This window comes from Crassostrea angulata, chromosome 4 (assembly GCF_025612915.1).
Source record: "Crassostrea angulata isolate pt1a10 chromosome 4, ASM2561291v2, whole genome shotgun sequence".
In the NCBI taxonomy this organism is placed as follows: Eukaryota; Metazoa; Mollusca; class Bivalvia; order Ostreida; family Ostreidae; genus Magallana; species Magallana angulata.
The window spans coordinates 43,610,959-43,636,809 of NC_069114.1; the positions used below are offsets into that span (position 1 = coordinate 43,610,959).

At 33.8% G+C, this 25,851-nt stretch overlaps 1 protein-coding gene across 5 annotated transcripts; it reads right to left on the minus strand.

The window, feature by feature from the left end:
* Nucleotides 1–79: 79 nt before the first annotated feature.
* LOC128179948 (uncharacterized) lies at nucleotides 80–23,942 on the minus strand. 5 transcript variants are annotated; one of them, XM_052847639.1, is made up of 10 exons: nucleotides 23,792–23,942; nucleotides 13,071–13,232; nucleotides 12,604–12,695; nucleotides 9,729–9,872; nucleotides 9,219–9,387; nucleotides 7,498–8,412; nucleotides 7,007–7,183; nucleotides 2,496–2,584; nucleotides 2,169–2,309; nucleotides 80–2,085 (listed from the first exon to the last, which is right to left on the minus strand). In XM_052847639.1, the coding sequence occupies exons 1-10, from the start codon at nucleotides 23,819–23,821 to the stop codon at nucleotides 375–377; spliced, it is 3,630 nt and encodes a 1,209-aa protein (XP_052703599.1). In that variant the 5' UTR covers nucleotides 23,822–23,942; the 3' UTR covers nucleotides 80–374. The 5 variants fall into 5 exon arrangements, with proteins under 5 accessions (XP_052703599.1, XP_052703603.1, XP_052703600.1 ...); XM_052847643.1 differs by lacking the exon at nucleotides 23,792–23,942 and adding an exon at nucleotides 20,754–20,830; XM_052847640.1 differs by lacking the exon at nucleotides 23,792–23,942 and adding an exon at nucleotides 18,660–19,165.
* Between the last annotated feature and the right edge of the window lie 1,909 nt (nucleotides 23,943–25,851).

Here is a 25,851-nt window from a genome sequence, read left to right on the forward strand (position 1 = left end):
TCTGTTCTTGTACAAGAACTGGCGAATTCAAAACTGTGTTTCAATGTTTTTAATACTTGTATAAAAGTAAGTAAGAGAATAAAATCGGTATTTTTTTATTCAGGCAACAATATTTACACATTTTATAAGGATAGTCGTACATACATATGTATAATGAATACAGTGATAAATACGTCCTTCGTCGTTCTTCTTCATACTACAAAAATAGTCGAAAAGGAATTTAAATTACATGAAAATGAAAGTAAACAGTTACCAGTACCTTTCCAGTTATCAGAATAGACAATGTAAAATCAATTTGAAATAATGTCAGGTAATTTTTCATTTTCTTATTTCTGGCGAATGGCTTCTTAAGTTTTCTAAAAGTAATATATTTTTCATAATTTATATTCCAAAAGCGTTGCGTATTTGGACTGATCTTCCCCAAAACTGGCAACAAGAACAACTTTAATTCCTCCTTGTGAAGTTGGCTCAATATGTGTATCACCCTCCCACACTCCACTATCGGGGTGAAGAACGAGAGGCGTCCAATCGTTATCTACTACCACTGCAACTATTGTTGCTCGTGGGATACGGACTTTGAAAGGAACAACCGTTGTTTCTTGGACCGGTTTAATTGCCAAAGGCTTCATCATAGAACAACCCTCTTTCCAGAAGCCATATTGTTTTGGATAAGGAATGGCGTCAACTTTCATTTCATTGCAATGAATGAGATAATTAAAAAGTCCGGGAATTTGCTGGCTGTTGTCTGTCAAAAGGTTGCCATGAACACAAAATGTAAAGAAACCAGTTTTTGGAAGACATACAAGAAGAGTTATGACATTCATTTCAGATTGAATAAAAACATATTCTGAGTATTCCGCTTGTGTTTCAGTTTCAAAAAGACTTGTCGTAAATCTCATGTTTTGTGAAGTCCCAAACCGTATCTCAAGATAGTTCGTGTCTGTGTGAATAACTGGGTCAGAATGGGTAATGGTACTCACTCCATACTTGACCAACATCGGCTGTAAGCCTAGCAATCCGGATGGAAGCTTAGGTAACTGAACTGTGTGAATTTCCTCTTCACAAAGGATCAGATATTGCGCAACATGCCTCATTTTCTTGCTCTCGGTATCTGGGTCTTTAGCATATATTTCCAGTCCAAATTCCCCTTGACTTGGGGCAGTTATAGTAAACATTGTCAAATTTCCTTGAATTTTATGTGTAACGTAGCCTTCAAATTCCGATGTTTCTTGATGCTGCACAAGGCGTGTTCTGAACTGCATGGGTTTTGACGACATGATTTCAAATTTCGCAACGCCTTTTTTAGTTTTAATGACTGCCGATACCGTATCAGTGAACAAATTGAACTGATAGAAAGCAATTCCTGGTCCCCAACTTTGGTATGCGCAAGGCGGGTAAGGAAATGGTTTTGGTACCAAAACGTCCTCTTGCTCAATTATGTATTCACACACTTGCGCAAAAACGTTGTCAGATTTATTCGGGTTATCTTCCTTTGCATACACGATAAATGTGTATTTTCCTTCAACAGGCAAACGTAATCTAAATGTAACCTTTCCGGCATTGGCTTCTAACATTGCATATCTAACAAGTTTTACGCCTTCATACTCTTCGGTCCCGTTGTCGGAAATTACACTAAATGTGAGATGGAGTCGTTTGGACTTCGGATACTTTAGCTCGATGATTGACTTTCCGGTACTGTGCACATATGCCAGTTTGTGGCTCAGAAGATCCATTCCTAAAGCAAAGAAGTGAGGTGTCATAACAGGCATGTTACAGAATGTCTCCATTGTAACTAAAGGATCCAACATTTGCCATTTGGATTCGTCAGGAAAGTGTGTGTAAATAAATTTTTGAGGATTCGTCATGAAGAAGTGATCATCAAACTCGTACTGCATACTAGGTCCGCCTGTAGCGCCCGCTAGAACTGGTCGCTTAGCAAATCGCGTATCGACTAGCTCCCAAACTCCATTCAACAGCACTGCATTCCATGTGTGGTGATTTGATCCTGGAGTAAATGTGTTTCCTGGCTTGTAGTCCATTCCTTTTGCTACTCCAAATATAATTTTGGAAACCAATCCACTATACCTGTAATTAATTATAATAATTAAATATTGTTCACATATATACTTCTTATGAAAGAAGGTAAAAAAGAAACATCAGCAACATACTTGCAGAGGGTGTTGTAGGCCATTGCATACGTTGTTCTTTGGGTTTGAAGGCCTCGGAGCGTTTCCTCGGGACTTCCTATATCCACGGAATCAAAAGTCAAGTTTTGTGGTTTCATCGTAGCTAACCATTGAAACAGAATCCTAAACAAATTGCAACATAGGATTATACGAATAATTTGAAAGTGTTTAACTTGATATAATGAATATCAATGAATATGCCCATTTATTCATTAAGTTTAAAAAGACATTTTTTAAACATTTAGTCTTCAAAAAATTGTCAGTAGAATTCAGTAGAATGGTGCTATAAATTTCTACTATATAGCGTACCTGGCTTTAACAGTATCATTCTGTATATTTCTAGAAAAGACTAAGTCCCTCAGTAGAGTATCAAAACTTCTGTATGTTCTGTCACACACCTACAAAAAAGAAAAACACACCTCAAACCGGAGAAAGAGCGAACTCTTTAAAATCAGAAAACGTGGATAAAACGTGCAAAATATAACCTGTTGCTGCGGCTCATTACCCTGACAGTAAAAGTGAAAATTACGACGTGTAGAGTCGAAATAAGTCAGTGTATTTACCATTTTTTAATATTCAACGAGTCATTTTGCTCGATCTCATAACATTTATTTGAATTATCAAATGAATACATGTTTCTGTTTAATCAAATGAAAACAAATAAAGGGCGTACTAACAACAAAATGTCTAAATTGTCGATTGGACTCTAAAATTAATAACCCATAAATGTGTAAAATTTGGTTTATCATATTAATCATTTTTCAACAAAGGGGATTACTTTGTCCCTAAAGTAAAATGTTCAAAGAGCTAAAAGTAAACAGAAATTGCTATTGCTTACTTCATTAGGTAAATTACACGCACAAACATATTGAATCAACTTTGATTAGTATGAACACGCTACTAATTAAAACGATTAATGATTGAGTGCTGGCTTGTTTTAATTGCATTTTATTCATTCAAGAATAATAAAATGGGTTTAAAATCATAAATTGTGCAGTACTAATGATAACTTGTTGATTAAAAACGGGTTAAAATTTTCGATTGTTTTAATTAAGTTGATATACTATGTACTATAATCGTTAAGGGAATTGGCCACGATGCGAAACGTTTGGAATTTGAAAGCACTTTTTCTATGTAGGCTTATCATTGACTGGTATACAAGCATTACAACAAATTTACATACATATGCATTAATTGATTTTATTAAACAAAAAAACCCCTGTAAATCAAATTCCTTTAAGAAATCCCAGAAATATGTTAAAAACGCATAGTTACATAAATATAATTCTTATGTACATGTAACATTGTGATATTGTAATATGCAGTGTTCTTCCCGGAAGATTACTGCATATTACTAGTGCTAAAACGAATACCATAAATCAATATTCGAATATTCGTGAGTGCCATTCGATTCGAATATTCGTAGACGTCATTTACAAGGTATTAAGCATGTTTGATAGTTTATATTACTATGTGACTGTATGTGTAGACTGATTAAACAAGTCAGTTGGAAGTTGACAATATGAGTATCCATTGATTTATAGGTGCGCATTTACAAATAATCTTTAATGCCATTTTTTATTAATCTCCATCAACTACAATCAAAAGATTGATAACGTCAATCTTTAATAAAATACTACAGTCCTGACTCCTGTTTGAGACCAATTCGTAACTTCGTAAGTCAGTCCAAATATATCCGCCATGTTTGATTATAGTATTAGAAAAACCAATAACCAACTAAATTCCGGAAAATGTCCTGAATATTTAAAATTAAAAAACAAATTATATCGCACATCATTAAAAACTAAAATATTATGATTTACCTAGGTAAAGTAAATGTTAAGTAATTACCTATTACTTATTAATATGATTTTAAGTAAAAAATGATTACTAAGTAAAACTTTTTTTAGAGTGTTAAGCTTTCGATATTAACACTCGCACTTTTTAACAAACATTTTAGCAAGATATTTCTTCATCATCGACAAATCCAGAATGTTTGTCTCCGTACGATGTAAACCGTGCTTTTACTTTCAATGTAAACAAGAATGGCAGTCATAGATCAGAGTTGTTTGCAAATGGCTTTGTCTTGACTTTCATTCAGAGTAAAATGCTTCCAAATCTTTTCCATCGTAACGAAATAACTTGATGCTGCATAGTTTATAGTGCTTATAATACGGGTGTTAAATATGTGACTGAATATTCGAATGCTAAATATGCATTCGAATATCAGAAAGTTACTATTCATAACACAACTCTAATTTAATTAAATAATCAATTCCTAGATTTAAATGTCCATCAATATTTTGCTCTCTCTCTCTCTCTCTCTCTCTCTCTCTCTCTCTCTCTCTCTCTCTCTCTCTCTCTCTCTCTCTCTCTCTCTCTCTCTCTCTCTCTCTCTCTCTCTCGTTGTGTGTGTAAAATACATTATATGAATATAAGTTCTTGTATGTTAAAAATATTATTCATTGAATAACTGATTAGAAAATAATTCACTGAAATATTGACAATTGACAATTTTTTTTAAAAAATCCCTTCCGGGTCATCAATTTGATGTATGATCTTCTACAATTACTTCCTTTACAATTACTTTCCTTTAGGAAACAGTACAATGTACAATATACAACTAATTACAGAAAGTACTGCTTAACAAAATGGAGATATACAATTCAAAGTCGTTTTCATTTGGCGCACTAGTAGTTCGCTGTCAAATATGATTCATCCCATTTTTCCAAAAGACTCTTATTTGTCTAAACAAACGTGATGTTAAAATATTATCTATCATCATATAAATAATATCTAGCTCTAGGGTGGATCAAAACAATAATGCAAGAAAGCAATCCTTTAATTGTATAAACGATAAAACACTTCAAACTAAATTAGATCTTAATTGTGGAGTTTTGAGTGTTACGCCCAAGTATGTGACCAAACACAGCCAAAAACCCCGACCTTTGTTTTCACAATCCTTCATTAAGATGCGTCATTCTGATCCGTTTTTAAAACTTAGCAACGATTTGTACACTTATATACACCCTTAGTTAAGTGTTAGTAATTTTCAAAAGAAAATTTGAAGTTTGACAAAAAATGCTCTCTTTCTTGTCAAGCTTACAAAGCGACAAAATTAATTATTTTTCTTTTGAGAGTTAATTTATTCATAAACGAGCCAGTGTACCTTTATAATGAAAGAAATCAAATTCGACACTTAACAATTATACATTGAAAATACCGCAGAGGAAGCGAAGAAATCAAGAACAGTTCCACAGCTGCCTTATTATCTAAACGAAAATGAAAAAATCCCACCAAAACAAAACATGTTTTCAAAATGTTTTGCATCATTACGTAATGATGTTTAGTTTAAAAAAGACTGAAAGGACCTCATTTATATAATCAATAACAAAAAGTTCAGTTTAGTTTAGATGTTGGTATGTCTCCTTCGCTCGTCTGTCGGAGCATTCCTATCGTTTCGCCGTGATGAACTGACAGCACGATGTACTTTTGGTCGTCTCTAGACGTACGTGGCATCATCAATGTATTCCTACAAGACAAAGTTATCAAATGCAGTATCAATATAAATGCTTTAATGTGCAAAATGCTAGTTTTCCATAAGGATTATAAGATAATACAACAAAATCAAAGAAATTAAATCTTTGTGACTCATTCAGTCAAATACTGTATATTTATATGTGTATGAAGGGTTTGTTTTTGGAATAAGGCAAAGCATGCATGTGGCAGGGCGGGGGTTGGGTAATGAGCGATGTTTTCGCACTGGAATGCTTTATTGATTGAACCAATTTTTTCTGGAACTAGATACATACAATTTTATCATTTTATATCTGTTAGACAATTAATTTAATATTTTTAAATTTGAGTTGTTTCGCTCTGATTATTTTATCAAAACAATCATATATATTGAATTAATAACAAGTTGTTTCGGAAGTAAATTGAACCAACATAACTCAGATTCCGATATACATTGTACATCATCATATACATGTGAAGGCATACCATTCAATAAAAGTAAAACTAATGAAATTCCGTCTACCAAAAATTTGCCACTCACGCTGTTAAAGCAAAACTGATTAATACAAACTATTACCTTGGGTGGACGATCCGCTTCCTTTCCCATCAGCACAAGATACCTGTCAAAGTAGTTCTGGATGGCTGGAAGTGGGCGCGTTCTTCAATTCACATGCGCTTTCATCATTATGAATGATTTATTGAAATAGATGATCGACGCATATACATTTTTTGTATCATACATTTAACCTTAAATTATCGTAAAAATTCTTACACTTACGTGAGCTCTAAACATCATAACAAACATTAAGTAATTGTGTTCAATGAAAATCGTAAGTGTATTTCCGTTAAGGTTTATCCTTGCTGTCATGCATATGGTTTTAGTTTGAATATCATTAACTTTATTATCGAATACTGTTTGAATTTTTATCGCAAAGTTAAGATGTCAAAATAGTTAAAAGCTTATTCCATTGTGTTTTAAATTACGTTGAAACAAAATCAACAAGATTAATATACGACGCTCAATTTTTGTGCATATGAGCACCGCAATCTTCGTGATGCCGGTATTAACAAACATAAAAAAAAATTATTTATAGCAAAGCAAAACGATTCCTTTTCACCAGGCCGCCATAAACCCATTTTTTAAAATGACGGCCACACTAAAAAAATGACATTCTTTTCTTTAAAATAAATGACCCGAAGTGAAAAGCAGGGGAAGCTTATGTTCTAGCAAGGTTTGACCCGTCAGCACGAACAAGCTGTGCAGCAACAGTTGGACACACGTGTAGAGGAAAGGTCATAGTTACCGATTTTACGTGATCTTCTAATTCTAGAGACCATCCAATGCTTGGGGACGCTTGCATTAGATCCAAGGGTCTAGGTGCGGGTTCTGGCAAGCTAGATTCATCTATTTTCAGGACAGGTAATTGGCAACTATCGGAATAAATTGCTGGCTTTATCTCCAATTCTTTGTTTTCGAATACCTGTAAGATAAATGGTTTGTTTCATGTGAAATTTTTTAAAAAGGATTTTTAAAATAGATTTTTATATCGTACAAGATTTGTAAATGATTATTAAGAAGTTTTTGTAAAGGTTTTTTTTCTTTCTTAACCATTAATAACTGATTTTGTAATAGACAAGTGTCTAAAATAAAAAAAAAACCGTTCATCATTCCATTTCAAAATCATATACAGTCTTTCTGCAATGTAAAAGCAATTTGACACAGACACGTATATTAAGCTTACAAATCGATAATGGTTTTGCAGCATGTGTATTATCTAAAGCATAGAAAAAGTACCGCATCCTCAGATTCAGTTGTTTCGAGGTATTTCTCCAGGTCCTCGTGAGTGAAATTTTCGTCCCTCCAAGAACAGCTGATCAGATATTGACACACATGATGGTACCCAGCCGTCTTCCTGCTCGGCAGACATCCATAGATTTCCAGTCCATATTCACCAGCGTAAGGTAATGTCACAGTCAAAAAGGACTTTGTATCATTATCCTCGATCTCTATACATTTCTGTAATTTCGATTCCTTCCAACCGTTGCGGCAGAGACGACACAGAATGTTAACGGGTCTGGTTTTGTTGATTTCAATGTCAACTGTTTTCTCGTCTGTAGTTATCAACCCTCGTTTCTGCAGAGGGTACAGACAGAACTTGTCTGTGCGTTGTCCTGGTCCCCATGTTGTGTCCCAGCAGTTCGGCAGAGGGTCGTCCTCAATGCATGTCTTACTGATTTGAACCCTGTATTCTAGCACCTCCAGCATTCGAGTGTACCCCGTATGGCCATTCCTCTCGTGTAAACTTTTCGCAAATATTTTCAAGAAGTAATCGCCAGGAGCAGGTGAGCGCAAGGCAAAAGTGGCCCTTCCATTTTGCACTTCATGGAATATGAAGTTTTTCAGCAGTACTCCGTCAATTCTGTCGCTTCCCGTATCGGAGGACACCAAACGATAGCTGAATTTAGCGGGATGGGTGACTCCTATATCCCACTTTACTTGGCCTCTCCTTGTCTCTATCACACATTTAACGTTTGATATGAAATTCAGCCCGACTCTGAAAAAGTGAGGCTTGACAAACGGATAGTTCTCAAATTCATTCATGGCAATGGGTCTGTCTACCAGCTGCCATCTTGGATCTTCGGCCCAGTGACTGAACTGTAGCTGTTCCGGGTCTGTCAGGAAATAAAACTCGCTGCACTCGGAGGTATTCTATAAAAAAAATATAAACAGTCATGTGGTTTATAATACACTGCACTCTCAGGTAGTCTATAAAAATATACACAAACATATGTTTTACAATACACTGGGTTTTGAATTTTAAGACCAATTTTCAAACACTTTGTTAGTATATTTATTCAGGTTTTTAAATTTTATTCTCCATTTCTTCTTCATGTTTATATTAACTTTATAATGTTATTATGTAAGTGAAAATCAATTTTCAAAGTCAGACAGGTAGTTGATAATCCCAGCAACACAGGTACAATGCACAAGTATGAATACTGTGCATATTGGTTTCACCAATATTCGTTGAATGCCAAATTGGTGAATTTGTTAAGTTGATCCACAAAATTAAATGCTCATTGAAGTGCAGTTTATGCTGACATTTGTATTGAATGGGTTATTGGCCACGAATTTACGTATCCTGAAAGCTATAATTTTCACTTTATCAACAACAATTGATAACCTTGAATATTATTGAAACCACGGTAGTTTGAAAAAAATAATACCTTAACATTTACACACGTTTGAATCTTTTAAATCACGAACAAGTGTACCAATAAGATGGTTGGATATGATTTTTAATTATAAAGACTATCAACTGTGAACACATATTATATTTTAGATGCACATGCAAATACATGTAATTATAATAATTAATTTGTGTATAATGATAGAAAAGGGGGAATATCATTTTTAAATATCATAATCATTAACCGTAAAAAGTATGAAATTCAACATTTTGAACTATTCAGTAAATCAAGATAAAAGAAAAATAAGTATGGTGATAATCTCACATTGTTTCCATTTATAGCACCCCATTTGGCATCTAAAAGAAACCAGTTTCCGTCAAAATACACGGCGTTCCAGCAATGTCTGAATCTCTCGCCAGTGCAGGCATCTCCGGGCCGGAACGTTTTCCCTTTGGCGCATCCAGTGATTATCTTACAATGTAGTCCGGCGAAGCTAGAAATAGCATCATGGGTACAAAACATGTGTATGTCATGAGATACGAAAATTATCTTAAAATTAAAAGCAGTTTATTTTGTTCAATTAATGGTAGTCACTAGTAAAGCAGTTGGATTATCACATTACAGTGCGGTTTTGTTTATGACATGCGGCTGCTTTGTTTTCATTTTCAAAACATCACATTTTTGAAGATTTGTTTCTATTATATTTTATCGGAGAAATATAACTTTCAGAACTGCATTTAAAATAAGTTGTTTATAACTACACAGATATATATAATTCAAGTGCAGTGTATGTGAAATCTTTCTTTTATAAATGCAAAAAATTAACATCCTCACATGCATAGCAACTGCAAAATTTGAGCATGTGAGATTTTGCCCGACTGGAACTTGGTTATGTATTCTTCCGCAGTATTTGCACTCGGATTATTTTCAAAGCACTGCTTGACGCCTCCGGTGGCGGCCGTCCACCGGTATATGGCCCTGAAAATAAGAAACAGACGGATTGTGAACCTTGCATTTACCGCCAATATGTGTGTTTCGTACAGGGGATGCTTTTACAGTGCTTCTGTCTGCATAAATATCAAAGGCAACGTATTCTCAGTGAAGCAGATAAATCAAAACGAATCTGAAATGTTCTTAGATCGATGATCAGGTAACAAAAGAGAACAGTCAGTTAATTAAAAATTAATGTAAAAGCTATTAAATAACCCTCAAAGAGTAAGGAAGGGTAAATGGTTTATCTAAAGGGGAAAATTTGTTACTGATCTTCAAAACGCTTTAAACAGTACATTATACGAGAAGAGAATAGGGGTATTAAAAAGGAAAAGAAAGAAAGCGTTAGAAAATTCAGGTAGAAAACGGGCGCCTGTAAAGTGCGAAACGAAATCGAAACGAAACGAAATCGAACGAAACGAAACGAAACCAATCGAAACGAAACGAAACCAGAACCCGAAACGAAACGAAACGGAATTCAAACAAAACTAATATCAATTTTGCCTACATAAAAGTGAAAATAAATTCATTGAAATAAATTTTTAAACCATAAAATATAATAACTACCTGTATGTTTCAGATTGCCGCTGTAAATTTAAAGCCGATTATCCGAAATTTGCAGTGATGTACATTCCTATACCTTTTGATGTTTCTGATTTGTGTCATTAAATGATATTCAGACGTGTAGAGAGAGAGAGAGAGAGAGAGAGAGAGAGAGAGAGAGAGAGAGAGAGAGAGAGAGAGAGAGAGAGAGAGAGAGAGAGAGAGATGCCTTTAAACTTATCAGCGACATCACATAGCAAAGTATATACGCAGGTTTTGGAGAGAGATAAAGAAAGAGAGAGAGATATGATGATGATGATGATGATGATGAAACTGAAAGGGACATTCTATCAACAATTTTCTTTCTATCGATTTGAAATAGTGTAAAAATGAAACGATCTAATACAATGTGATTTAGAGCATACTGGTTGGTTACCAGTTTCTAACATATAATAAGAATTGTTTTAATATGTATAGAATGCATTTGGACGTCGTAATTTGACAAAATTAACTTGCAATATAAAAATGATTATACTGTAAACGTATTAAAAGCTGTCTTTAGTCCTTTGGCTGTGTATTCTATTTTGCGTTTTAGGCGGAAAACGGCGTCCGCAAAATCAAGTAGATAGCCAAATGCTAAATATAAAAGTAGAAAAAAAAAATGTAAATTCAGAAATGCGCTAAATCAAATCCATGCTAACTTGTTGAAAAATTGTATTCCGCCAAATATTGAACACCCTAACTATAGCACGTTTACAGTATTTACGTAGACATTCCAACCACACGATTTTTTTTTATATTGATATGAAATATTGTAAAAATGAATCAAATACAATGTGCGTGCGTGTGAAAGGGAGAGAAAGAGGGGGTTATGTTTGATTTAAGGTAATACACAAGTAAAAACCTCTTTATATTGCAAGTAAATTTTGTCAAATTACGACGTCCAAATTCATGCTATACATATTAAAACCATTCTTATTATAATTATGTTAGAAACTGGTAACCAACCAGTATGCTCTAAATCACATTGTATTCGATCGTTTCATTTTTACACTATTTCAAATCGATAGAAAGAAAATTGTTGTTAGAATGTCCCCTTCAGTATCATCATCATCATCTCTCTCTCTCTCTCTCTCTCTCTCTCTCTCTCTCTCTAAACTTAATGAAACAAATCAGAAACATTAAAAGGTATAGGAATGTACATCACTTATTTACATAATTATATAATTTTTGCAAATTTCGGATAATCGGCTTAAAAATTAACAGCAGCAATCTGAAACATACAGGTAGTTAAATTTTATGGTTTAAAAATTTATTTCAATGAATTTATTTTCACTTTTATGTAGTCAAAATTGATATTAGTTTTGTTTAAATTCCGTTTGGTTTCGTTTCGATTTTTGGTTTCGTTTCGTTTGGTTTCGTTTCGATTGGTTTCGTTTCGTTTCGATTGGTTTCGTTTGGTTTCGTTTCGGTTTCGTTTCGATTGGTTTCGTTTCGTTTCGATTGGTTTCGTTTCGTTTCGTTTGGTTTCGTTATGATTTCGTTTCGCACTTTACAGGCGCCCGTAGAAAACATGATATAAACATAATGAATCTATGGCAAAAATTGTGACTCATTGTATAAAAGAGACTTGGCTAATAGAAAACCAGTCCTATGCAGGAGACGACTTGATAATTACTTGAGAGCGCATATAGAGTCGTTCATTAAGTTTTTTAAAATGCATATAAACCTCAAAGAATGAAAGGCATGGTTCTCATATTTGGCCTAAAGTCAAGAACTTTCATTTATACTTGTCATATTTGTTTCGTCATTCGTTGAGAATGAACAGAATTTCCACATGCAAATATATGCAGATCGTAAGATGAAAATAGATGAGAGATTCGTGTTTAATAAAAATTGAAATAATTTAGACCCAATGTGTATTTAACCTGTTAAAGAGGTTTGAAGGTCAACAAATTAACCATCAAATCTACATTAAAATTTCAACACGATTCGTTTATATTAGCTTTCACTTATTATCTTGTAAAGAAACAGATCTACTCTTCCTCAGGAGGCTTACTTGTATATATACCGGTAGTCTACAATCCAGCCCTTCCCATTCCTTATTTTTTTTAAATTTTAGTTCATATTACTAAGTTACTTCTTACATAACTCTTGGTTAATTAAGAAGATTTACCTCACTCTTTCTAAGTCGGACTTGATGTCCTTGTCGCAGAACAGGAGGTGCCACAACAAACCACGAAATGATTTGTGATTGACAGCTGTCACCTATATAAAAAAGAAAAATATAACCATTCTTTTATATTGATAAAAAGAACCGACTGACGGTAGACTCGGTCGTCTAGTGCAATTGAACTTATCTCTTAGGTGTCCCTATAAAGATATACATGCATGTTGAATAATCTTAATCTTTAGTGTACGAACTTAGCGGCAGAAGTGACACTCTCTATTGCCCGACTACGAGTTTTATTGAACTATTTAAGTTTTAAATGTACACAAAAATCTATCCCAAAATTAACTTACATCACGGCTGATTTGATTTAACCTTCATTGTATATGTTTTGCAAATTTCTTCTTATCCTACAGAATGCTAAATTTAACCTTAAAATTCGATGGATTTTTACTGTATTTAAACTATTTTACCTTATCAACGTGGTCATCAACGTGTCTAAATCGAGAGGGCCCCGAATACAGGTCACACTTCCTTGTACGGGGTCTTTTGGGGGGAGGGGATTCCAAGCCATTCTTTAGTAAGGTGTCCGGCTCAAAGTCTGGTGGAATCTTCATTTTGTTGGCTAACAAGGTCTAGAAGGAAAAACAATACAATTAATCTTTCATTCAGAGTAAGGCTAAAAACTAAATATCCTCGATTGAGTAATTTCCATCCAGTTCTCCTGAAATCAGACAGATTAAAATACTAATCCCGCACATGAGGTTTGTGTTTTGTGCTGAAATCGTAAATAACGAACAGACGTGGTTTGTGTATAAAAATAAATGACGGTTCTGTATTGTACACTGGCGAATTATACACAGGTGAGGGTGAACCATATTATCTGTATTGACGTACTCTTAATGTTTTGATAAAGTATAAAAACTCAGCCACCAAGAGCTAAACCTGTTTTATGAATACATTTATTATTTTTTCGACGATCTTTTTAACTTCTTATGCAACATGCCTGCGTCAATTCATAAATTTTAAAAGGATCGTTTCATACATACAACTAACTTTCGTTTTAAAGGTTGATTCATTCATGCGTTTTCCTATGGCTTGAATTTGAAGTAGTTTACCCAAGAGATTGCTCTCTGTATTAGAAAACGCTTTCAGTGGAAGAAATTGGATTCCTTAATTGTCAGTTTTCCTGCTGTTGCATTGTTAAAGCTGCTTGGTCCGATTTTTTTGTAATTACAGTATCAAATTTTTTTTCATACAAATCATTTATCTTAGAAAGTTATGGACTTTCTCCTATTTACACCAGCAGAATCAGTCTCCTTTCAAAGTTAGAAATATTCAAAGTAAATAAAAATAATTTCACTTTGGGCAAACGAAAAAACAAACCAAAATGCATCACGGGAATGTTTAGAAAAGGAAACTGCATGCTTTCGTCCCCCGAATGATTGGGGTTATTCGACCCGCATGCTATGCATTGATTGTAAAGAAAGCAGACTTTAGAAATATTGGCTAACAGAACGTACACATGTTTATTTGTAATTTGTTTGATCATTTCGACCTTTATTTAAAGCGATGTCAAATTCGTAATAAAACCATTCCCGTCTCGTCGTCAGGGGTGAAATTTAACATGAGGCGAAATAACGCGGTACCTTTAATGTCGTTTGTTTTGTTAGCAAATTTTGTACGTATTTTTCTTCATTGAATTTTGGCATAATTGACAGGTAAAACTACTGCAATGTCTATTTTTATACATATACTAAGCACAGACATCGTTTAAAAGCGTGCATAAAATTTGATATAAAATCGGACCAAGCAGCTTTAAAATTTGCTGAAGGTGTAAATTTAATACTCTTAAAGAAAACCTTCCCATCAACTTTTAACCCAACAATAATTACAGAAAACCAATTTCAGATGATATGAAACACATTAATAGATTTTAACATGAGATATGTTAACATTTAACAACTTAAAGAATTCCTTGAATTTTCGTTTAACTAACCACCAATATATTTTGAGTTTTTTCTTCTTTCAATGAATATTTCAACTATTTTTGAGGAAATAGGAGATACATGAGGGTTAAATTTTCGGTTATTTAATATTTTAATTTCCTTCAACAGGTGTCTTGTCTTAAAGATATGATATATTGGCATCCGAAATTATTGAGATATTTGCCATCGCCAGATAGCAGACGGGGAGAAAATAAAACCATCGGGAGGAGTCGTCATATTTGCCCTCTGGCTGTCAATAACCTCACTCATAATTACTCAAGTCGAGTGAAAGAGAGACAGAGAGAAAAAAAGAACGATGCTTTTCTACTTCACTTCAAACATTCCACAAGAGCACATAGCTGTCCGAACCCATCAATCACGTGACTCACCGATTGAATGTTGAAGTACCGAAACACATTGCAAAATAGAACTTACTTCAACTATGTGTGGAAAGCCAACCTGCCTGTGGCAGGAGGTTAATGGTTTGTTTTCAAATCTTCACAGTTTATTTATAATATCGTCACAAAATTTCCTCATGGTTAGGATTCTTTGTAGCACGGATCGGAAAATGAAATTGCATAAAGATAATGAATCTATTATAAGGCCATTTGCAAAATTGTCCACAGACTATTCCATTATGCAGATTCTACGACAGAAGTTCACAAATCAGACCATTTTGTTTTGGCTTGATAATAGAAAATTGGAGGAAAAACAATATAAAAAAGCCCACAATTTGTCCCATCTTATATTAATTCAGACAGTGACAGCAAATTAAGTACATCGGTAAATCTGATTGTCATGGTACTAATGGTTAGGGTTCACTGTGTAATAGCTTCAATTCCCGAGGTGTGCATAAAGTTAATAGTATCTAGTAATAATTCCTTATTTTACTCCAACAGTGTAAAACCATACTCGCCTTAATGGAAATTATCAGCGAATACGTAGTTATTGTCTCGTAATGGAAACACTTTTTTTTCATTATTGATAAAGTTCTGGTTTCTTCGTTAATCTGCCATGTAGCCAATTGCACCTAATGACGCGTATTAACGCATGCTGCAATCTCTCACTGTTACTCTTATCGTTTATAGTTTTGGTTCATATCGAAAAGAGCAAATAAAACTGTTTACAAATACACTCAGTTTGCGCAACATGATTGTAATTAGTGCAAGCCAAAAACCATGTGGCAATAATTCATCTTCTGCTAATCCGTGTAAAAGAGCGCGAAATGTTAGAGTTAACGTCTGCAGACCTATTGGGTTCTCCCTTGATTAATTAGGACTCTCGTGTCATTCATACAGAGGTCGGGCGATGGAGAAGTGTAAATTCGTCTGAAGATATGTGCAAACAGTCAAACGACTGCACACCATAAAAACCTGAAGGATAAGGAGTGAGTAAATAAAGACTAGGTGGAAACTGCTGTCGTACAATATGCTGTTCCTAAACACAGGTCTCCCGTCCGTGTTTTCACTTTGATAAACCGCAAAACGGAGAAGATTAACTGTAAATTATACATTTGTCTGCAATATGAAGACTTACAACTTAAATTCTTAAAAAAAAGTATCAAATTTCACAACGAGTACATTTTACAGTTCTACAACGTACAATTTACAGTGTACAACAGTTACAATGGAATTCAATACCTTTACGTTTGTGAAGGTACTTATCGAATACACGTAAATATACAGAATTTCACGTCAATAAAGTTTGAAGTATCGAATCTTGTTTGAGCAATATAGATATACCTGTTTACATATCGAAACGAAAAGTCGAAGACCAAATGAACCTAACCTACAGAAGGGTTTTCCCTTGGCAGAGAGTCTTGTGCAAAATTTCAGATGTCTGCCATTTGTGGTTATTATTTAAATCGTTCAGTAAAAGATGACATTTATTATACATGCAGTCATTTTGTTTTTGACGCTCAATTCAATCGATGATCGGATCGCGTTCAGACAAACAAAAAATAATTAAACCTTCTCTGAATTTAATTCCTCAAAGGAAATGAAAGGAGTGAAAAAAAAAAAATAATTTCTGGAATTTACAGGAAGAGAAGTGACATCGAGAGCACATAAAATGTTGTTCTCATTTCAAAACAGTGGAACAACGTACGTTTTGCAGCATGAAACCTGATTGATCGCTGAAAGATGAAGAAAAGTTATCATTCGTTGGCCATACCCCCCCCCCATCCCTAACCCCCCTAAAATGGGAGAGAACAAATTGTAATTGCAAAGATAACAGGTGGGGGAAAATATCGGAGGGGAGGAGGAAGGGCAGTGACTTAATATGGCAAATAAGGAAAGCTTCTACGATTACATCGGAGTCATGCTAAGTTGGTATGATATTGTTTTCGGGTTCACTGGCAGGCACTTTAATGGTTTATTTTCGGACTGTCTTTCACTCCATTAAATGAAAACGGAGGCGCTCTGAGATAACCCTGAATGTAATTACGTGTTATAAGGGGTGTCCCCTTTCACCATCTTTTTTCGTTCTCTACATTTTGTAACATTAGAATGATTTGAAATCTTTAGGAATTCTTTCTGACAGTTTTATCTGAAACTCCCTGGTGTTTCATATCATTTACAATTATAAGGCAGTAAATGATTGTAAAGTCAGTCCCCGAAAATGTATTAAAAAATAAAAACTATCAAAACGTGCAATCATCAGTTAAAGCATGTATGCAGTTTATTATTACACCCATACCAAAACAGCGCAGTATTATGCCAACCAAAAATTATACATTACTGTATTGAAAAATGATACGCTATCTTTATGAAAGAAGGTGCGCTTACCTCTATTTATCGTGTGTTTGAAGCCGATAACTCACACAGAATCCAATGGATCCTTATAAAAATCCGATGAGAAACGCCCCCGTTTAATGACTTAGTGATATAGTCAAACTATTCCGAAAATTGTAGAAGCCTATGAACAGCGCAAGATTCGATAATTCATTGATTGCAGGAAACTTATCAGTCAAAAATAAATACCGAATCACATGGTCTAAAGATAAACGTTTAACCATCGATAATTACTCCTTCACTTTATGATGGGCGCATTGGCGTTTGAGTAAAAGAGGCAACGAGATTTGGAAATTGGATAGGAAAAACACGTGGGTAAATATGAATAATAGAGTTTTTATGGGCTGAATAAAAAGACCTCACTGCTCGGTTTAAAGAAAATAAAAGAGTGTGTATACTTGATATTGTTTAGCACCCTGTGTTCATTGATAAACTTTGAATGGATATTATTTTTTGTCCCGAGACCCATGCATGGCTGGTTATAATTTCTATTTTCATGTATAGATATTCGTATAGTTGAAACTAAAATATTTTTATAGCTATAGATAGGATTTAGACAAGCACATTCTTCAAAATCAAGAAACTCCCGGTTCTGATGTGATGGCAGGAAAAAAAATCGCGAAAATATGTCCAATGTCTTTTGTTTAACAAAGCTCTTCAATTGAAAACGGGTACAAGGGGTGTATTTGCTTTAGAAAGTTCACATGTTTACAGTTGGATTATTTTTCAATAAACTGTCAAGAAAGTTAGTAGCAAGTCTATTTGAATGTCAAACAATTTCACTAAACAAATTCGTTTCTCATTTAGACAATATTGTAGTTTAACCCTGTAAGATCAATCATATATGTAACAGGTGGGCATTTATATTTGTATATAATATGTATGACATACACGAATATTTAACAGAGATTCATTGTGAACGTACATCGATTGTAGAACTGTGGTCTTCCAGACAGCTGGGTTGCTTTATTCAAAACTATCCCGGTCTCTGATCTACAGCTGTTTTCTTTTGCGCATAATTTGACAGTTATTATCTCATTAATATACAAAATGAATCTGTTGAATAAATATCACACAAACAACAGATTTATTTTTCCACAAAATGTTTGGATGGCTTATAGTAAGGAGATGTTAAATTACAATAACGAGAAACTTAAACATGACAATATTAGGTATCCCCACCACGGTTTATCGTTAGATTCATTCAACCTGTACAATATTATCATTATGCTCTCTCTGATCACCTTCCATGCATGGGTTTAAAAGATAGAATCTGTCTTACCTGCCAGAATTATGCAACCACTTTCACACAGGTTTTACTCGACATTAAAATTCCAGGTAAAGCAAATCAGGTGGTTTTAGTCAGATAGACAGGTAGTTCTGGGGTCATGGCCACAGTCGACCCGCTAATCCGGACCAGTGACACACACAATCTAATCTCGGTGTATCGTCTGCGACTCGTCTTTCCAAAATACAATGTCGTGCGCGTATGAAAAAAAACCCCTACCAGTTGAACCGAAGCCACGATTTAACTATGTAGATAGCAAAATATGTTGACGATTTTGATCGAAAATGCCATGTGTACAGTCCAAGGAACATGGATTTATATCAGTGAGCGAGTCAACGAACCACAAAAAATCGCTGTTTTGACAGTAACTGGAAGGCGATAACACGAGACGCAAACAGATTAGTTCACAACACACCATCCCCAAGTAATTGCCTGTGTTCTTTCTCCTGTTGATATCCTATACCCCCTCCCCTCAGATACATGGTATCACTTACAGTAACGTACACACACACGTTTTCACTACAAGCCAGTGGCCAGTGTTTATCAACGTATATCTATCTAGTAACCATTAAAAACCCCTCAGCCTGAGTAAATGTGTTAACAGATTTATCTTATGTTCCCGCTCACGTTCGTCATCATTTTCAGCAATGTGTATTAATTTGAAATATCATTTTATCTATTACTTAACCATCTAATTTTTAATTAGTGTTTCTTGATTTCTAATTAATGGCTACTCTACTGGACACTTAATCCCTACAAATATTGAAGTACAATATTTATCTATAGGGAGCACCCAGAGTCGACCTTGTTCATTAACCAGAGAGGGTTTGTTGAGATAGTGAGGCGCTCAAACGTTAGATCTAGATTACAGTGGATGGTAATTACATGCAGAGATTAAGGCTAGCAATGTAACAATTGCTGCGAGTACAATTAACTGACTTCCCGGTTGGTTTTACATCCAATACATAATGGTTTGTGTCAGAAAATTAATGACTATCTATTGTATCATCTGAAATCATCTGAAATCAAGTCCTTGTCCGTGAATGTCCAATGAAGCTCATTGTCGAAGAGACGACTGCATTTGGGTTTTTTAATCCGCGTAGCTTCGGTATTGTTGAATGTTGTAAGTATCTAACTGCAGTTTCCTTTTATGGGTAGTATTTCAAAACGAGATTGCCTCTCTGAGCAAATATGTAATCGCGTTTACCATCGGTGTCGTAAGTCTATCGGTTTTTATAAATGCATCACAGACTCTTGAATCTTAGATAAATTTTATAACAATTTTATACAAACAAGCGTCTTTTGTTATAAATGCAATTTTAAAGAAGAGGATATTTTTTAAAAATCTTGTATAATTATTATATATGAATGTATAAACTGTGAATTCAACGTACATTTTCTCTTTCAGACACTATTTTCTTTACTAGTTTCTTAACCCAACATTGGAAAGATTCTATAAACTTGATATAATTTACAAAAAGATGTATACATATTTGTTAAAAAAAACACCCTTTCTTTACCCATTTTTCAAAAATAAATTCAATGTAAATACTTTCTGCCACAAATATTAAATGAAATCAAAGTTCTTTTTTTGTCTTCATAAAAATGCAACCCCTTTCCTTCAACGAAAAAACGTGATTTGTTTCCTCCACTCTACAAATGACATAAACTTCTGACGTCACTTTGTTTAAATACTTTCAATTCTTTGATTTTTATAATTGATCGAGAATCTAGTAAAATGGCGATACGCGTTGTAACTATTAGAAAATTACAAAAAGGAAAAACATTTTTGTTTATCACGCTACTGAGTTTTCATGTCTAATTGACTTATATATTAGGTGCTAATCCCCATGTGCACTGACGAATGATCTTTGCCAGTTCGTTATCTTTTGCAGCTAAAATTGGTTTTATCCAGCACTGCAAAAACTATCGCCTTGCGTGATTTCCGAGAGTTATAAAGACGGAAAAAGCTTTGTTTGCAGATTGCAGACTTAAACATTTTCAAAATCAAATGAGATTTTGGTAATTCACTATTTAATTTCTAGGACTATATCGATCTAAGAAAGAAATATGTTATCGAATTCTGACCTTAGATAATCTTAAAAATCCTGAAGTGTGGTGGGTTTTTCTGACTGGTGCATGGGAAATCCGGTTGACAATATTTTCAGTTTCGATTTTGTAATGATCGTGGAGCAAAGCGTTTCTTTAAAATAGTTAAATTGTCAACCTGTGGAGAATGTGAAGCACGCGTCATATTTTAGATATATTGATGTTTCGTATAAAATGCACTGATTGAGGTATACATATACATTAAGCCCTATCCGCATTTTTTCTAAAACTAAAAATGGTATTAGCTAGCTTTTGATAATTTTATCAACTTGTAAAATGTTTCAATAATAAGTTTGAATATTCATAAGGTTACTGGTCTCTATGTACAAACTAACATCGATATGAATTCCAACACAGAAAATATTTTTTGTTTGTCTTTTTTTCTTTCTTTTTCTTTTTTTTAATTGCAAATATGGTTGCTATATATTACACAGTTTATACCTATTTAAGAGGTAGATTTTACTTATTGATATGATTTCAACTCGAAAAACAAACAATACACAGATAAAACATTCCATACACATTACAGTTTAAAAGATACATATGCAATAAGATGCAGCATGATCGATAATGTATAAAGATAGTGTTATGACTTTTTCCTTGGTGGTAATTTAATCAAAAATAAAAATATTTCAAAGCATGTTTTATTAATTACATCATGGTAAAAAATTAACAAACGACAAATAACAAAAAGCTTAATTTCTATTACAATGTATGAAATTACCCATGTATTGTCAAATTATGACGCTGTTACTTAAACATATAACACTAAAACAGAAAATTTTTAATATCTATTTATGTTTTTTACTGAATTTATTTTATCGTGTATTTAATTCAGTAAACCAAATAAAGAGATAAACAGGAAGAGACCCTTTTTTCATTAATGCATAAAACTACAATCAATTGAAATTTTGCAGCGTCTGGTTCATTATTGTTTCTTCGATTGTGGGTCTTCCGGAACACATACATGTACAAATAATTTGTGAGTAACACAATGGCATACGTTTATTGACGTGAGCTATTCATGGCTATAAAAAGATTAGATTTCATGTATCAACTGTTTGATCAAACGTGTCACATTCTGTTGAAAATTTATACATGATGTTTATCTAACAAACCCGGTAAACTAGAAACAGAGGCGCTTTAGTTGCGTGTAATAGCATGTAACTTAAGTTTTATTGCAGGTAATTTGTGATACGAGTCCACTTAAATTTCACACCATGCACATTTATTTATCATACATTACTGTAAAGTTAGCAAAAAAAAAAAAAAAAATCAAAAAAATCCACCGTCCACGAAAATACATATGGTACCTGGCGTTTAATCATTTTGTTTTGCTTCTTATACAGGTAGTTGCGGTCCCATCTGAGTTATATTCATATCACAGTGCTATTCAAGATAGCAACATTGCTGTAAATTTCTTTTCATATTTTTTCTTCAAAATCCAAATCGAGTCTCATACTGAACTGCATTGCACACAAGAAACATTTCGCTATCTCATTATCATTATAATTAAACAATGCCGAAACATAGGACTAAAGTTATATTTTTCATCACATTTAGTCGGTCTTCTTAAGCAAAGCAAAGAAAAGTAATTATTATACAAGAAAGCTTTTGTGTTTGTTTTCTTTTTTTAATTTTTCTATAAGACACAAAATCTAGTTTAAGTGTAAATTCTGATTGACTCCCCTTACTCTGATGATGATGTATGGGTAACCTTTCTTAGCGAAGGGGCAATGTGCCGTAAGCTTATAGATTAAGATTAATATAAGGTATGACAATGAAGTATCGCCTGTGCCTCTTTTCTGACAGAATATACGCAGTTCATAATAATTGTACAGTGATAATTGAATTCATAGGCGACGAGCTGAGATAGGGAAGTAAATATAGTCATTTACTCATTATGGATTTTTATACGTGGCATGGGACATTGCAAAATTGATCTCCGTGAATATCCCAACATGTAACTATAAATATACATGCATCTAAGCTTTTAAGATTAATATTTTAAACATGTACAGTCGCATAAATTCAATTTTGTTAAATGCGCATGTGCAAGTTTCTCACAAAACAAGAGGGTAATTATAAATCCATTATCCTCCTAACCAAGGACTCTTGTACGTAATGATGTTTCTCTCTAGGATCAAATAGTTGGATCCCCATAACTAGCACGGTTAAAATCGTTACCTCTTTCAAAAGCTAGTGCGCAAGAAATATTTGCTTTCATCAGGTCAATGTATTCGCAAAATGACAACACAACTTCTCTACAACTTCATGCAATCTAAAAAATATTCGGTTCTTATTGCAGCAATTAACCAGAATGGTGCGTATTTAGTGATTATTCCATTGAGCAGAGAATAAGCATACATTATGTTGTATTTATCAGCGTACTTTATGGTGACAAATGCACGGCTTCCGGAATTCCCGACATGTAAATACATGGATCTGATTACGTTAATATGTTTGCTATGAATGATTACGTCATAACAACAGTTTCGGTGACAGATAAATACTCCTGCTGTGCGTGGGAAAGAAAGAGCAAACTCGGGTTACAAGAAAGCAGACAGTTTTCTAACGTTCACCCTGTTCCAACTGCGCCTTAGTCATTGCATCCATTACGCAAAAATTTCATATATTATAACGCACAATATCAAACAAATTCCCGGTGAGACAGTTTTGTTGCATCATTCTCTTTTGTTTCTGAGTGGTGTTCTATAATGCTGTGTTTTACGTAACGTTCATGTTTGATATCAAAAGCAATATTTCAAAGGTAAACAAAAAAAAAAGCCAAAAACAAAAACAAAAACAAAATGTATTTCAATGAAATTAAGGTCAAGGTTAAATAAGTTTTTTGGTTGGGTCATGACCTGCAAACAGATTGTAAATTGCAGATTGAACATTCCAAAGCACGTACTATCGATTAATTTCATTGTAGTCAATATTTTCGTTTTGAGGGATGTATATTAAATGCTACAAGTTAATGCTCTTTTCATTTCAAATAAAAAGAAAACACTTACTTTTTTATTGTCGACATGTAATGCCACCATAATAATCCAAGCGAAATCACCGTGAAGAAATGACCCTTAACTCGGAAAAGTCAGATGGTTTTAGTGAAGTTCAAAAACTCTACGAGAAGATCTGTTATCGTACCTCCATCGCTGCTGCACGCTAGAGCCCATTAAGACAGTGTTAAGGAAGATTGCAATCTCCCTCCGTTACTTTGTATCGTACGGAGAACCCAATATAAAAGAAACATTTTGCTAGGAAAGGTTTTTATCGTTGTTAGTTCTGAGGATTAAAGTAATTTAAAGAAGGGCTATCTGTAGCACGCTAATTATGACAATTCAAAGAGATGTTTGCAGAACGGATGAGAGTTCTAGAATTTGAAAACTGCGGTCTATCCATCGCTTTTTTGCAGATTTAATGTGATAAAATATTTTTGTAGACGTATTTTGAAAATCTACATTCTATGAGATGTACTATATGCAGTATCAAAAATTCAAGATTTTGGGATACTGTGAAATGTAATGAAACGATCCCTATCTGTAATATTCAAGTCTTAAGAACCACACTACATGAATATATATATATAGCTAGTAGTTGAGAAAGAAAATCATTTCTTTTAAAAAGTTGCAAAGGATATTTGAACTCAATATCCCTTGCTTGATCGATAGATATCAAAACGATCACCTGTCAGAATCAACAAAAAACAGAGTCAAAACCCACAACTTGATGCAATAAAAATGAGTGGGGTATTGTAATCTGATAAAATTTACAAAATATTCAAAATATTTGGGTCTTTTTTTTAATCTAATTATAGGTTTATGACCAAATGTATCATGTTAAATCTTTTAATGTATATGTATATCTGATGGGCAATTTTTTAACCACCCAGCATCCTTAATATTTGTGTGGAAAGAAAACAAAAACCATGATCACTTTTAAAGGTTAACTTACTAATAGTAAAACTCAAAGGGAGTGGACACTTAGTTCTACTAGATGAGTGGTGACAAGGATGATGCCAATACGGTGAGCTGGTCTCTTTAGGCGTTTAGACATTCTTACGGGGATAACAATCTCATGCATGGCACCTGCCGACAACACAAGAATATTCCCCGAGGGTTAATGGAAAAGGGCACTTGTTCATTAGTGCCAATCTTCTGCTTAACTTCAAAACAGAAGATGGGGATAACATTGAGCTTATTAACAATGTTTGAAGTGGAATTTACAGAGATTTACTTCAACAGAGAGGAGGAAACGATACATACACAAAAACGTGTCGGCTTTACATAATGTTGCTACCCTTAAATATAGCAGATTTCGGTTCAGGATTCTGTAAATAAAAGCAAAATAAGTATATGTTTTATGGTGTGCCGCTTAAAATGAATTATATGATTACATGTATTTGTTTTTTTTCAGTCACGAGGAGAAATATATTTATTGTAATTCTAGGATGGTTTTATGTTCATATGTAGCATTAAGTGACTATATGCAGTGCCGTACAAATATATGGACTTTCGTATATTGGTAACTGTATATCTAGTGCGTTATATGACTACACCGTGTAATGGGTATTTTCGGCGGTATTTTGCGGGTATGAAAAATTTGCAGAAAAAATAAAATAGCAAAATATTGAATAATTTACAAAATGCAATGATTATCGTATATCTACAGTATGTACTCTCAAATGTTGTCAGTATGTTACTAAGTAGTTTGTATTCCGTAATTACCCGTGTTTTATTTGTAAAATCATTTTAGTTCAATATCATTTGGGTGGAGCAGTTCTTAAAATTAACACTTACCATGTATATATGATGTCTGGGACTAAAATCTCTCCAAATTACACAATCGAAAACTAACAAAGTTATCAGTCGTGATTTATTTTTCTTATTACATGTATTGATCTGCATGTGCAGATACTGTATTCCAAACGCTTATATGAAAATCATTTGCGAATTGCATTCAGTTAAGAGGTGGATTCTTTGATAAAAAAGAAAAATCACATAAATAAGGCATCGGTCAAGTATATTAAAAAATGACCGGTCAAATTCACGAAGGTCAAACATAAACGCTTAAT

Coding starts and splice junctions, on each gene's coding strand:
- LOC128179948 (XM_052847639.1), bottom strand. CDS start 23,821: ATGGTGGCATTACATGTCGACAATAAAAAA. Junction 13,233..23,791: donor TACATGTCGACAATAAAAAA/GTAAGTGTTTTC, acceptor TTTTCCTTCTAG/ACCTTGTTAGCCAACAAAAT. Junction 2,310..2,495: donor AATGATACTGTTAAAGCCAG/GTACGCTATATA, acceptor CAATTTGTTTAG/GATTCTGTTTCAATGGTTAG.